The sequence below is a fragment of the Haemorhous mexicanus genome, chromosome Z (genome assembly GCF_027477595.1).
Source record: "Haemorhous mexicanus isolate bHaeMex1 chromosome Z, bHaeMex1.pri, whole genome shotgun sequence".
NCBI classification, from domain to species: domain Eukaryota; kingdom Metazoa; phylum Chordata; class Aves; order Passeriformes; family Fringillidae; genus Haemorhous; species Haemorhous mexicanus.
In genome coordinates this window covers 63,278,389-63,292,366 of record NC_082381.1, presented here as the reverse complement: position 1 = coordinate 63,292,366, position 13,978 = coordinate 63,278,389, and the positions used below count along the sequence as shown (strand labels likewise).

The window sequence follows — 13,978 nt, the reverse complement described above, 5'->3', positions numbered from 1 at the left end:
AGATCTTTTCCAACCCAAACAATTCTGTGAACTTGTCTCTTCCAACCTTAACAATTCTATGAACCTATGATTCTAAATTTCATACTTCTGAGACTCCAAGGTCCAGAGTCTTTGATCAAGTCAAAGATCAAGGAAAAAAAATAGGGTTAAAAATGGTCTTGCCACTAGTTTGAGTTAAAATTCATGGACCACAAAATTTGAAATATAGAGTAATTATATTAATTTTGACAGATTTACTTAACATTCTAGTACCAAAACCAACTGCTGCAATAAAGGCACAGAAAATACGAATTTCCATGCCACAGTACAAAGAGCCATTTTTTATTCCAGGGTTCTAAACTAAAAAACAGTATTTGATGGTCCAAGATAAGGAGACAAACATGAAAAAGTATGGCATATTTTACCTTATCTCAGTCCCACTGAGATACTTTCATTTGACTTTTTTTAACTGACAATTCATTTAAATGTAGCTTATTTCTGTTCTATTTGCCCTTAACAAAGAGACTACCAAACTTCTATAGAGAAGTAATTCAGATATAAAATGTCAGTGGAAAATGTGCCAGCACATCAAATGAAAAATACCATAACCTTCTTTGCAGAGTTCAAGATTGGTTGTCAGTTCAAGATTTAAGAGCATTTTTCACAAAGATGATATAGATAACACTACAGCTGAATAATTGGGAATTCTTGGACCACAAGCTGTATCAACAGAGGAAATTAATATATAAAAGATTAATGGTGTTCGATTGTGTTGGATCTCTTTGGGCCTTTCTGTGTGTAGGTCTCACTTTTTTCTTTGTGTTACGTTACTTATTTTTTAGCATTAACCAAACACAGGACTCAACAAAGATGCAGTGGCTGTTTTAAAAATATCAGTCCAACCAAGAGATAAATAAAGCCCAAAATAAATATTTTCTACCTTCCTGTATCATTGTTACTGGGTACCTAAACCATTTGAGAGGAGTATAAATAAATCTCACCCTTATGTCAGATACGGCCCTATCTGAATGACAGCAAATGAAAAAACAAAGCAGAAAGAATAAATGGAGAAAAGACTGAAAAGGTTAAAAGATAAGGACAATTGTGGAACCATTACTGTTGCCTATTGCAGAATTAAGAAAAGAGGGGCAGCACGGATGACAGCTTTGAAATGTATTTAGATTCTCAAGAGTACTGCTTATGATATGTGTCTGATCAGGGTTGAAAACACAATATTAGGAGGGGCCAAATGTAAGAAAAAATCATTTCCTCTGAATAAATGTCCTAGGGTGACTGTTATCCCCATTTGTGTGTGTGTAATTTATGCTGGATATTATGTTCTGTGCCTTTAAGCCTGGCAGAGTGAAAGTTTTGTTTTGGGCCTCTTATCAGCCACTCGGCAGGACATCCAGATAGCACCAGTGCATGTTGCTGCTTTTTGCTTTTTGCCCCTGCTTTTTGCCCCTGCTCTTGCTTCTGCTTCGCTTCTGCTTTGCTTGCTCTTGCTTTTTTTCCCTCTTCTCATTAGTTAATTTAGCTAAACAGTCCAAATTCCTTCCTAGACTGTTTCCCCTCCCCTGTTTGGACCTGCCGAACCCACTCCGGACTGGGATTTGGAAACACCGAGCAGCTGCCCCAGTGCCGGAGGGACTGATAACAGCGACCATCCCCAGGAGAGACTTTCTGAATTTGTCATCTTTTTTCAGAGCAGTGAAAGAGTGGTGTCATCCAGTATTGTTCATTGTGTGTGCTGGGGGGTGCTGTGCCTGTTAAATAAACAGGTTCTTTCCACTTCTCTCCGAGGAATTCTTCCCGAACCGGTTGGGGGAGGGGCCGTGTGGGTTTGTTTTCTGGAGAAGCCCTTTTTGGGGATTCTCTCTCAAATTTGCCCTAAACCAGGACAAAATCCAAGTCTGTTGCATGCATAAGGAAATAAAACTGGAGTACAGACTGTTCCTCATAAAGGGCTGATTTTCTGTCTAGATAAAAAAAAAAAATTGTATGGTAACATACTGGGCTAATGAATATACTGTGTCAAGGTTTGGGGTGAGTCCTCCCCAGTTTATATTACACCATATTTGGATTTCTCCTTCATAATTCTAAATTCTGACTTTTTTGGTCCTTAAAGTTGGCATGCATAATGCAGACAGTGTTAAACTACTGGAAGCCCAGGCTAACGAAAAATTAAAGGAAGTTTATTCCAGGCACAGATTGTATGTGTTAGGAATAGCAAATTTAGTCATGCCTCAGAAAAAAGTATTCAATGGATTTGAATTTCAAATGGTGACACTAGGGATAGACAGTAACACAAAGATGCAGCCATTCCTCCTCCAAATTCAAAACCACTGTGTGAGCAAAGAAAAATAGAAATATATCACTAAACCTGAATAAACCTTCTTTAAACATTGAGAGATATCTGTTGAGGAATGCTTGAGTTTTAAAGGTGTCATAGCCAGTGAAGACAAACAGTAAGTTGGCTGCTCAAAGAAAACACAGTTATTACTTCCCACCCTGAATCACAAAGATACAAAGAAAGACTTTCATGTTTTAGCTGTTGTTGCAGAAGCAAGGGAATGGGACATTTCACACCTTCCCACATAGGATAAATTGAAAATCCTGCTTTCAGGCTTTTCCTAGAGAGTTCTTCCTGCTAGAGACATTTCTGAATTAGACTTTATACAAGTATCTCCCAAAGTGTATTTACTTATTTGCAAGCACATTCCTTGACCTTAGTTCAGGTTTGGCCCAGTGAAGTAAAAATGGGTAGAGACCAGAAACACTTACTCCCACCTTACATGGTCATAGAATCATATAATTGTTTAGGTTGCCAAAGACCCTTAAGGTCATTAAGTCCACCTGTAAATCTGTCACTGCCAAGTCCTCAAGGATCAGAAGAGCACAGCAATTCTTTCATCTCATCACCACATAGAAAACCAGTAGCCACTTTTTCTAGACCTTTTTTTCCTAACTATTCTTTTCAATTTTAAAAAAAAAGTTGCACACATGAACTGCAGTATGACAAACATGATCTTTCTTTGGTTTTGTGAAAGCTTGCAGACACACTGAGACCCCGAGGCTTCAGAAACAATAGGCTGGAAGCCAACAATTGCTGAGAGCCACGCCAGCTGGCTGGAGAGCACATTGCCAGCCACAGAGATGAGCCAAATGAGCCTTACTCATAGCCCATGGGAGTGTGTCCTGAACACCCACTACTGCAGCAATCCCACAGCATCTGCAACCCATCACCAACCCCCATCCTCCCACTTTCCAAGTAATAATTTTGTTTCCTAATGGTAATGGTAGCATTTGCCCCTAGTTTTGCATGTAGTCATAAAGTAATTATGTGTCACTAATTAGGCAGACAAAAGGAACTTGAGTTTGTAATTTCATAGAAAAGTAACTCTGAGAAGTGCCAGGGAATTTTAGGTGCCAGGACTGTCTCAGGGAGCAGGAATCCAGCTCTTTCCTCAACCATTTGCTGAACAAAGAGGCTTTGAGAATAGATCAAATGGACACAGTAAGGTCAAACGAGAGCTCACGCAAACTATGCTATTTCAGTGCTGAACTTTCAAACCTCAGCCTACTGACATGCTTCTAATTAATAGTGGAAACTAAGTTTGTATGGATGCAGCCATACAGCTTATTTAAATATATACTTCACATGGCAGCCAAATTAAGTATGACAGCTTGTTTACTATGGATTCCTGCCCTATGGGAGCTTTCAGACACAGTACTTTAAGGAAGAGAGCAAAGTAACAAGTCATGAAACAAATGGTAAATACTGGTATATTTAATGCTTATCATTCTGGTATGTAAAACTCACAAGTTTTACAGATTCACTGGCCATATTTTAGACACTACTATAAAAAAGTTAAGCAGGTAGATGGTGCCAAAAAATACAGTTATTCTAACAACCACCCTCTGTCTTATTAATGCCACTTGCCAATTAGCCACAGACAAGAACCTGGTGTCAAGTTCAATTCTACTACTTTGTATGTGCACCTTAGATTAACAACCTGTGTATTTTAAACACTGCACTATCTCCTTCCATTGTTAAAGGTTCCTTGAGCTTTTCTTTCTGAAAGTTGCAATTTAATTTCCCAAAATAATATTTAATTATTTTGTTAGGCAATTTACATAAATCTAAAGTAAATTAAATAAATGCTTTGCAAGAAAGCCTATAATAAAGAGTAAAGAGCAGCAGCACCAGGCTGCCCATGGTAACTCTAACAAGACAGACACTTTTAGTTTTCTAGGAATCTCTGCCAGCATGTAACAATGCATGGAAGACACTTTTCTAAACATACCTCTTGATCTGTGAAGATCTCAATGAAGTTCTGGAAGGAGAAGGACCCTGACTGAAGAATGAGCTCTCCTGTGTTTTCAAAGCACTGGCCAGTTAGAACAAGGAGCTTGTGCCTTGCAGCATCTGTGATCATTAAGCGCACCTAGAATGAAGAAAAGAAATACATCAATAATGGGAGTGACCATGTGTTTCAACAGTCCACTGAGAACACACACTTTATGTCTCTTAATTGACAACCAGTCTCTGGAACAGGACTCTCAAAACATTATGGAGTTATACAGCTGTTGACAAAAGACAAAGGGGAAAACTTGAAAAAAAGGAGGGGCAAGATGCAGTTAGAAAGAAGGTCTGAAGAATAAACCAAATTAATGACAGGAAAAAGCCAGCAAGGAGAAGAACAGGATACAACTTGAATGAAGAAATAATCATTTTAGCAACAAACTTATTCATAGTATAAATTTGAATTGTACGGATTTGAATTTATGGAATTATATCAGGACAGCCTTGGTAAACTATTTAAGAGCACGTGCTTGTTCCTTTACTTGGCCCTCACTACAGCTACTATTTGTTCTTGCTTACCACTCCCAAGGGGGAGATTTATGTGCATGCTAAGAGAAAGCCATATATTCTAAATTTAGGAATAAAACTAAACAAAACCTGTGTAAGATTCTATATTGTTGAGTAAATGCTTTGCCAATACTTCAAAAGTCTTACCGAACACTGAAATACCAATTCAGTTTATGGTAAGCTATGAATTTCAAGTGCACTAATTTCTCTATTAAGGAAGGATTAAATCAAACCAGAACAGTGATTTCAGAACAAGGCTATCCACATATTAAACTAATTGAGCAAATGAGCAGAGTCCATCTGGGACAGCTCCACATGATAATGCACCCAAGTTCCATCTCCATGGAGATGACACAATCAACTCAGCTCTCCTACTAAGATATTCTTTCCAAGGTTTATATTGATTGTTAAGCAATCAATTTTTCTAAATAACTCTTGTGAATGCCGGGAGGCTGAGCCAGGGAGGCTTATCTTGAATCTCTGCTGAACAACTCACGTTTCCAGTACAAGAAGAAAACACAGTATTTGTGTGGAGAGTATGTGTCTCAAAGAAGATCCCAACTCTACCATGTCTTCACTGTTATTTTATTAAAGAAATGACCCTGGTACTGAGCAGCAGAAAGTTCCTTTAATTAAACGTAGGACTAGTGCTGGCCTGACATTAATTGCACTAAATAATTACATATTCAGAAATATCATGGATGGATTTAACGTATCTATTTCTATTTCAGACAAAAATATAGATAAGTGCAAACATTTGTCTGATGTACATTACTCAAACCTTTGCTGTTTTCACTCTATTAAAATTGTATCAGAACTGGCTTAGTTTTCTTTTGTTGCTGCCAGCAGCGCTTATCAGTCTGACAACTTTTGTGTAAACTCATCAGGTTTTCCAACAGTAAAACTACTTCCTGACTTGTCAATCACTTATATTTGACTGCCATATAACTCCCCTTCAATTTTATTAATTGACAATAAAACACATTCTACAGAGTTAGCAAACTATGCCAGGAAAGTAAGTAAAGAAATATTTGCAGATTACAGATCATAATGTGTACACATAGAAGACCTTAAGAGACACATAAATTCTGTGTCTGGGTACAAATAAGGTTTTTTGAAGGATGACCAGAAATTTGTCTCCTGATTTCAAGACCACCTAATTTTAGAAGAAATACTGCAAGGTGATGATTCAGTTTAACCGCTTGTTAAAGTTCAAAACTTGTTGAAGGAAGTGCACAGCAAGATGCAGGCTCAGTCAAAACAGAGATTAAGATGGAGTGAGAACAGAGACCAGCACATCAGCAGATCAGTGGTTTCCCATGATATGGTACATATGATATGGTAGAGTCACAGGAACATTAAAGCAATTGAGTACTTCCTAAAAAGGAAGTAAATCAGGGTTTTCATCAGGGTTTTCATTGAGGTTTTCTTCAGGAATCTCTCTCCTTTTGGGGCTCTTTCTTATGGGAGGTGTTTGGCATTTGACAGGACATGACAGGAGCTTTGGGCATCATCATGTGTGAACTACCACCAGGTAAGGCTATTAACAGCCAGGTATATTGTATTTCTTTCTAATTTTTATTGTTTGTTTGCTTGTTTGGCTTGGTTTTCTTTCTTGTGTTGTTGTTTTACTTTGGTTTGTTTTTTGTTTCTTTGTGTGTTTTGTTTTTTTCCTGAGTGAATAGATTCCAGTTCCTCTTCTGGTGAAGTCAGAGCTTCATGGTATATCTCTGTCTCCCCAAGACTCACCCTGGACATCTCTGATATATGAAATCAAGATCTGTTTGCCATAGTGAACAGAGAATGTCTGCTCCAACCTCTGATTTAATTTGGCCACCTCTTTTTGATGGTGTCTTTCTGAATTGTGTCTATTCAGAGCCTTGCTTAGCCAGCCAAGTTAAATCTCATCTGCCTGACTGGGACCAGTTTGGCAGGATGAAAGCAAAGATCACCTCCCACAGTTTTGTGAGATGAAATTTACAGTAACATAGCCAAACATCTTCCAGAGCCAATGGAGTAAGCCCAGGGTTCAGAAATCATTAATGGGTGTCAGATCATGTTCTTCTATGTAGTCATCCATCAAAGGAATGACAAGCAACAGTAACAGAAATAGCATTTCCCAGCTTTTGGCAGTTTTTCGTCTCTTCCACCCCTCCACACATGCACACCCCTCCACACATTGATGGCTTTTTACTCAGAATGAATGCATAGAGTTGCTATCCTGGTGACCCCTTTGTCCTTACCAAGCACCTCTAATGGTTTGTAAGAGATTTTCACGCATTGTATTTTAGTAAGTTCCCATTGACTAAGGTGGCTTTTAAACTTCTGCAGGTTCAGAAACTTCGTTTGCTTTGGTGTCCTTTCTTCTGTTTGCGTTCAACATCATTTAACAATTGACAGCAGAATAGTTTTTTCACCAGTGACCACCAGCAGAACTGCTTTATCTCCCGAAAGAAATTAGACTGTGGCAGTGCTTCCCAGCACAGACCAGAAATGCAATTATCCCCATTATTTCAACCTTCTCACTAGCTAAATAAATAATTTTTTTCTTTGAGCTACACAATCAGTTCTTTGACTCTGCTGAGTTCATAAGGAATTGGCAGTCCTCTTATGGGTGCTCTCCAGGGTTCACTAATCATGTCACATGCTTTTTGAAAACAGAGAGATCAACCTAGAGTCACCACCATATAGCTGGTAATTCTCTCAGACCCAAATTTGTCAGTGGGCATGTTTAGACACTTTCTTCATATGTAAAATAGGCACCTAGAGCTACCAAACAATGGCAAAGCAAAAGAAAAGCTTAACCACTGCCTCCACTCCATCAAGAAGAGAATTTGATGCATCATGAGAAAAGGAACACTGGGATCAGAGGCATGTTTCTGTCCCATGCTTCTGACAAATTTTTAGGAGTCTGGGAAACCAGGGAAAATATCAAAGGATGGGTGACATTTTTCATTATATTTATTCCAAATGTACCCTTTAATTCGCAGTCGGGACCTGCTCTAATCATCTGCTAAGACTTTGAAAAATGGTATTTCAGTTTGTCAGCCTCTAAGCTGGCAGGCAGTGACAATGCTCCATAATCACCTCAGCTACATCTGCCTCAGTGCCCTCATCATGTCCACTTAGTAGAACTTTCATGACATGTTCAACAAAGTATTTCTTACTTACCTCAGTGCTAACTGCTTCATCTGAGGGATTGATGAGGACTACAGTTTCTAAGACATCACTTCTGTGGTGAAGAATCTTCTGACCTACAGGTGCAGAGAGGAAAAAAGAAAAATTAAATTCAACTGTTGCGGTATAGACCAGGATTTTCCAAGAGTTTGCTGTGTATCTCATTGTGTGACAGCCCTCTGGCTGACCTGTCTGAAGGACTACCCATAACTCACCTTGTTCTCACCGAGCTGGTGCAGGTAAGGGAGTAACCATCGCCAGCTGAGCATCTGGCCCTGACAAATCAAGTGAAAACTAGAACCCATGCTGCCAAAATGCTCCCTTCAGCCTTCCGCTGGTATTGATTAACACTGGGACACTGCAAAAAGTTCCCTATGGGGATGGTTAGACATTTGCCATGCTGCCCTACTTTATCTCACTCCTGCTTACAAAAGCTCTAGCAAGCAATGTCATGCAACAAGAGTGACAGGGCATATAAATAACATCTAGATCCTGAATTAGTGAAGTCTGGGCAAGTTTGGAGCAGCCTCACAGCCTACTGGCTTTCATACTTACTCTGTCTCTGTATTTAATAGTGATATTCATCTGACTGGGTGTGAATGCCAGAAAAACAAAATAGGACTGTTGAATTTCCCCAACCCCCCATGTTAATTGGCAAGTCCTTATCAGGGTCTCTTTCTGTGAGAATTGCAGTGAGACTAATTAGCACTGGATTATCATTCAGAAATCCAGACTGGTAATTAGTCCAAAAAACCAGAAGAGCCATCCCTTCTGAGCAAACTGCTTGGCGCAGTACTAATCAATTAAAATAATTAATTAGGCTAAAAAGGGAGTACAGGACACAGACCTATTTGCCAACTTAGAAAACCTCCCCTGTAAAGAGACGTAAATTAACAAGTCTGAGGACAGTCAGGCTGAGAGGAGGTCCACATGCCTGAGAGCATGGTGTGAGAGAAAGGGCAGCCAGCCATTCCCACAGCGTCCCTGGCTGGGGCAGGCTTGGTGCTGCCCTACCTGCCCCAGCAATGCCCTCCTCCTTCCTCACTGACCTGCCTTCCTGCCTTCCTCCTCTCCTTGCCCCCTGAGCTCCCACTGTGCTGTGTCTGTCACTGTTGCTCTGGGGAATCTCTACATTTATAAGCGTGCAAGCATACAACCAAATGATAAAGTGATGGAGAAGGAAAATAGTGTCCTCAAGTAAAATGTGAGATAGGGTTGTAATTTATTCTCTTGTGCGTGACAGTGCCTAGAAACTTAGGGATAAGTATCTACTTAGTTTGAAGAAACCTGGTTTTCTTAACATATATTCTTTCTGCTATGCTTCCTTGAAAGGATACAAATTATATATTACAAAAGGGGTAGATGGCAGGTCTCACTCCCTCTGCAACACTCAGTTCTGATATTACCCTTTACAATTCAACTTATTTTTAAAGTTTTGCTTCCTTGCCTTCGGAAATGCGCATATAAAGCTACAGTCAATGAAACATCCAGATGGTTCTGTCACCACAGACTCCTTCAGAAGATGCTCTGTGCTCTGATATTTTAGTTATTTGTCAGATTTCCCTTAAATTAAGAGATTAGGCGGTTTACTGAATCTTATCGTTAAGAAAATTAAAGGAACCCTTTAGCAGACACTGAAGTTTCTTGCTTAGTAGTTGGTGACACTGAGCACAAACTTTGCTTTAGGCTAGACTAAGCCTCATATATCATTAGACATGAACACATAAAACACTGGTAGAAAAGAAATGCAATTAGCCACGTGCAAAGTTAGACAAAAATGCATAGCTTTCATCCAGCTCAAAGCACACACTTTGGACTTAACTGAAGCTGCTCCAAATCTTGTGTCTGTGTATCTAGGAAGGATTTTACCTGAGGAGTCACAACTCCTGCTGACCAACACCAGTGGTGGTTACTTACATCCCACCTGACACCCTGCTCTAGTGCTTGTGTGGGTTCATGGGCCCTGAGACTGATCTCCAGGGGCAGACAAGTTGTCTGCACTGTGTGCATGGTGCCCGCTCAGACATGCATGAGTGACTGTCTCCCTCTTCAGCTCCTTGGGATAAACATGTTACTGACTACCACACAGGGTGGGGACCCGGCCCTGACAGGGTGTGAGCCACTATGAGGGCTCCCATCCCAGGAACATCTGGGAAGTTTGCAGCTATTTGCTGATGTCAGTAACATGGTCCCATGTCACTTGACAAATGGGAAAGACTTTGAAAAACTATTTGCAATTTTGTAAGAGTAATGCAGGCTTGCTGCCCAGATTGATATCCTGAGATGCTCAGCTGGAGTGAAGGAAAGTCTCCCTTGGGAATGGTTTTATCAGACAGAAATTAACTATTACAGTGTGGGAGCAGAAAGCAACAACAGCACATCATAAACTGGCAAGAGACTGTGACTTACTAAATTACAGACAGGAGTGGGAGAACCTGAGACTTGTGTACATCTGGAGTTGCTTCACTGGATTTTTGCAGCCTCTCTCTACACAAGACAGATCATTTCTGTGATTTGACAGAGGAAGAAAGGAAGAAATTTCCACATTGCATGGAAGTTGTTGAGTAGATGGATTTTACCTGCTTATAGTTTCTAGGAAGCAAGTCAAAGCCCCTTCTAAATATTTAATATATAAATATTATTTGTGTTTGGAAGAAATCCAAGTGTCTGTCTATCTTTTGACTTTATTAATTAGAGCTTCAAATTAAAAACTGATATGAGCAAAGAGTCTGGCAGCTGTTTGATTCAGAACAAGAACAGAAAGAAGTAAACAGCATGTGAAATTTGCTTAAAATTGCACTCATCAACCCAGTTTCTATGGCCATAGGATCCTTATGCCCCTCTACTCATCCAAATATCAATTGTGTGATTATTGAGATGGGGATGGTGTTAGTCACATACAGAACAGTTTTCTTAATTTACACAGTCAATTTTTTCAGGCCAATCAAGCAGCATGAACATGAAGGACACTTTTAACAGCAACTATATAAATTTGTGCAAACACAAAGTGCAAATGAAAAAAACAAGTCCTCATTAAACTTTTGTTTAACCAAGCATCACACTGACACACTTTTTCCTGGGCATGCCTGGGCAACCCAGCCCATGGATGTGCCTGCTATAACAGGCTACTCAATAGAGGAGTTTCCACCAGCTTCTCCTGTCACTCCAGGTAGAAATCAACATTCACTTACTCCCTGTCAATACAATTCCTGCACAAAGTAAACACAGAGGAAGCAGGCAAATCCTTCCTGTGGTCATTCTTGGCAGAAAGGGTGAAAGGACTATTCTCCCTGGAAGTATGCCTTCTTCCTGAAAATGGCAACCCGATCTGGCACTCAAACACATTTCTTTGGCAACTTTGAACACCTCTCATTTTTCATTGTAAAGAACTGCCAGAAGACATGACTGTGGCTGTGTTACGTCAGCCACCGTGCTGGGTGGCATTAACAGATGGCACAGCCTGCAAGGCTGGCATGGGGAACTTCCCACACACCATGGATGTGCAGTGACCTCTCTGCAGCTAGAAACCAGCAGTGCTCTGCACTTGTAAGGAGCTTCAATGCCCAGGTCCCCCCCACAGCTGCCCCTGGTCTTGTGGAGGAATTCCCAGACATTGAGGGGAGAAATTCTCCAAAATGAAACATAGAACATCAATCCCTAAAATTCTAAGGGAAGCTTAGCCTCTTGAAAGACAGTATTGGAGCTTGTCAGCCACTGTGCTGGGAAGCAATAACTGATGTTCAAGAATCATCTCAACTGCAATCTGTTTCAGATTTACCATGTCTGATGAAGGTTATTGGAAGGTTATCATATCCCTAGCAGTAATACATTTCAAGTAACTTCAAAGTGCTCACTATTTCAACTACTATTTTTGGTCTGGACTTCAAATTTGTCCTCCAAAACCAGACATATGAGCTTTGGGCTCTTTCTGATTGTTCTATACTATCAGCAGTACACTCAGAGTCTGGACAACTGAACATCTGGTGGTTGCTATGTCTTGTACTAACTGAACAAATCTATTTTTCCTTGTTTTCAAAGCTCAAGGGGTATAAATTGTCAAATAATACTTTAATTGTGACCAGCCTCAAATATCCTGCCTGCCTAGAGGCACTACCTTGCAACAATAATTACAGACCACAGAGAAAGAAAGAAGATAACCTTTTACAGCAGACTATCAATTATCTAAAGGAATCTTGCATAAATTATATGGAGCACTCCATCCTCTTCACCTTCTTTGTTGAGAAAAACATACAAGGCATGCTGAGCTTCCTGCTGAACTAAACTGCAAGCTGGAGAAATAGGTAAGTTTCCAGCACTGAGCAAGGTAGTGATTTTACAGAGTCACCAAAGCAAATTCTGATGCTATAAAACTCTAGAGTTCTGTATCTGCAAGTAAGAAGAAAATGATTTGCAGACCTGATGAAGAAATAGCTGTCTAATACCCAGGCACTAGACTACATGAACAGGACTTCAGAAAGCTGCTTACAGAAAGGTCTGAAAGCCCTGCAGGTGATGCCAGGGACTGTGAAGAGCAATCATTCAGTCTTGTAACTAGCTGACACAATGGGGCATGCATAACACAGGCATAACTTCATTTATGCCAGAGAAGATGGATTCACTGCCTCCAGGGCTCAATTCAACCCAATGGCTTCTTAAATTTAGGCTGTCATCAAGGAAGGTATAATAATTTTTTTTCCAGCTATAACTCCTATATATGTATGAATATCAGAATATTTTACACATTTCTAGGTGAAAATAAAATCCCACTAGGATGCCGTGCTGATGTGACAGCTGTGAACAAATCTAAAGAGTTAAAATTGCTGAGCCCTCTAATGGAGACAAAGATTTGGAAGAATGACACTAACTGCAATATGTGACTGTTTTCCTTGCCATCATTTAAGCCTGCTTGCTCTGGACATGATGGTAGGTTCAGATTCATAGCTAATGTTACATGCTTTTTATAGGGAATTATGTGCTGTCTCTGCAAAGTTAGGTTAATCGTTCTTGCATCTGATCAGCTGGAATACTGAACTGTGTTGTGACTATTCAGAAAGCATAAATCTCTAGTTTATTTTCTCCCTCTCCCCACATAAAAGGAATTGATGTTTGAATTTCATTTGGTTCAGCTGCAGCCTGGTGATGATAGTTAATCATTCTTCCTACCCACATCTGACTTGGAACAATTTATTAACTCCAAGTCCGGAGAAGCAATGTCCTGCACCCTCCTGTATTGTATTTTTTTCATTTTTTAACTCATATTTATTTAATGAAATAAAGCCTGTTGCATACAATTTCATTTTTGGTTTTGGGTAAGTCCTTATCTGTCAGATCTCATTTGAGCTTGGACCTCTAGATAATAATAGAGTCCTGCAAGAGGGAGGCTAGACAGAAGATGATTATGCAGTCTGAACAGTGACTGCAAGATTCAGCCTCCAGTTACTCTACTCAAACCCAATTAACCAATCCTTGCTCAGGACTCTTAGACAGCAGTGAGAGAATGCAAGTCGACCTGTTGGCACTAATTTTCATAGCTGGATTAATATTTTCTGCCTCAAACTTTAATCTCTAATACTTGCAGACTTATGAACTGAGCTGTGCTAGGAGCTGTTGCAAGAACTACAAGTGATTACAGGGACCTCACTGCTCTGTGACCATTCACCCTGAAACATTCTGAAATTAATCCAAGGCATTACATCACCTTTTTCACACCCTGTTGATCAACAGACTAATTGCATCATCTTTTCACACTATTTAAATATTGATTTCTTCCATGTCTGCCAGCTTTGTGTGACACCTAATCTTCTGTCAAAATTTATCAAGTAGAAGCAAACTGCCCTTTCACTCCCACCTGTTAGTGTTGGGCAAATTAATACTCTGAACTCTCATTTCTCACCTTTAGAAAATGGTATTTCTCACATAATTCTTGTATTTGACAACATCAGGACACTA

The 13,978-nt window shown here is 39.8% G+C and overlaps 1 protein-coding gene across 1 annotated transcript in view; it reads right to left on the bottom strand.

Annotated features, from left to right (window-relative positions):
- Nucleotides 1–13,978, bottom strand: part of MAP1B (microtubule associated protein 1B) — a 67,480-nt gene that overhangs the window by 14,391 nt on the left and 39,111 nt on the right. Inside the window, exons 3-4 of the mRNA XM_059873928.1 lie at nt 8,024–8,106; nt 4,287–4,427 (exon numbers count right to left, since the gene is read on the bottom strand). Coding sequence (XP_059729911.1) covers nt 4,287–4,427; nt 8,024–8,106 — 224 coding nt within the window. The remainder of the gene's footprint in view (nt 1–4,286; nt 4,428–8,023; nt 8,107–13,978) is intronic.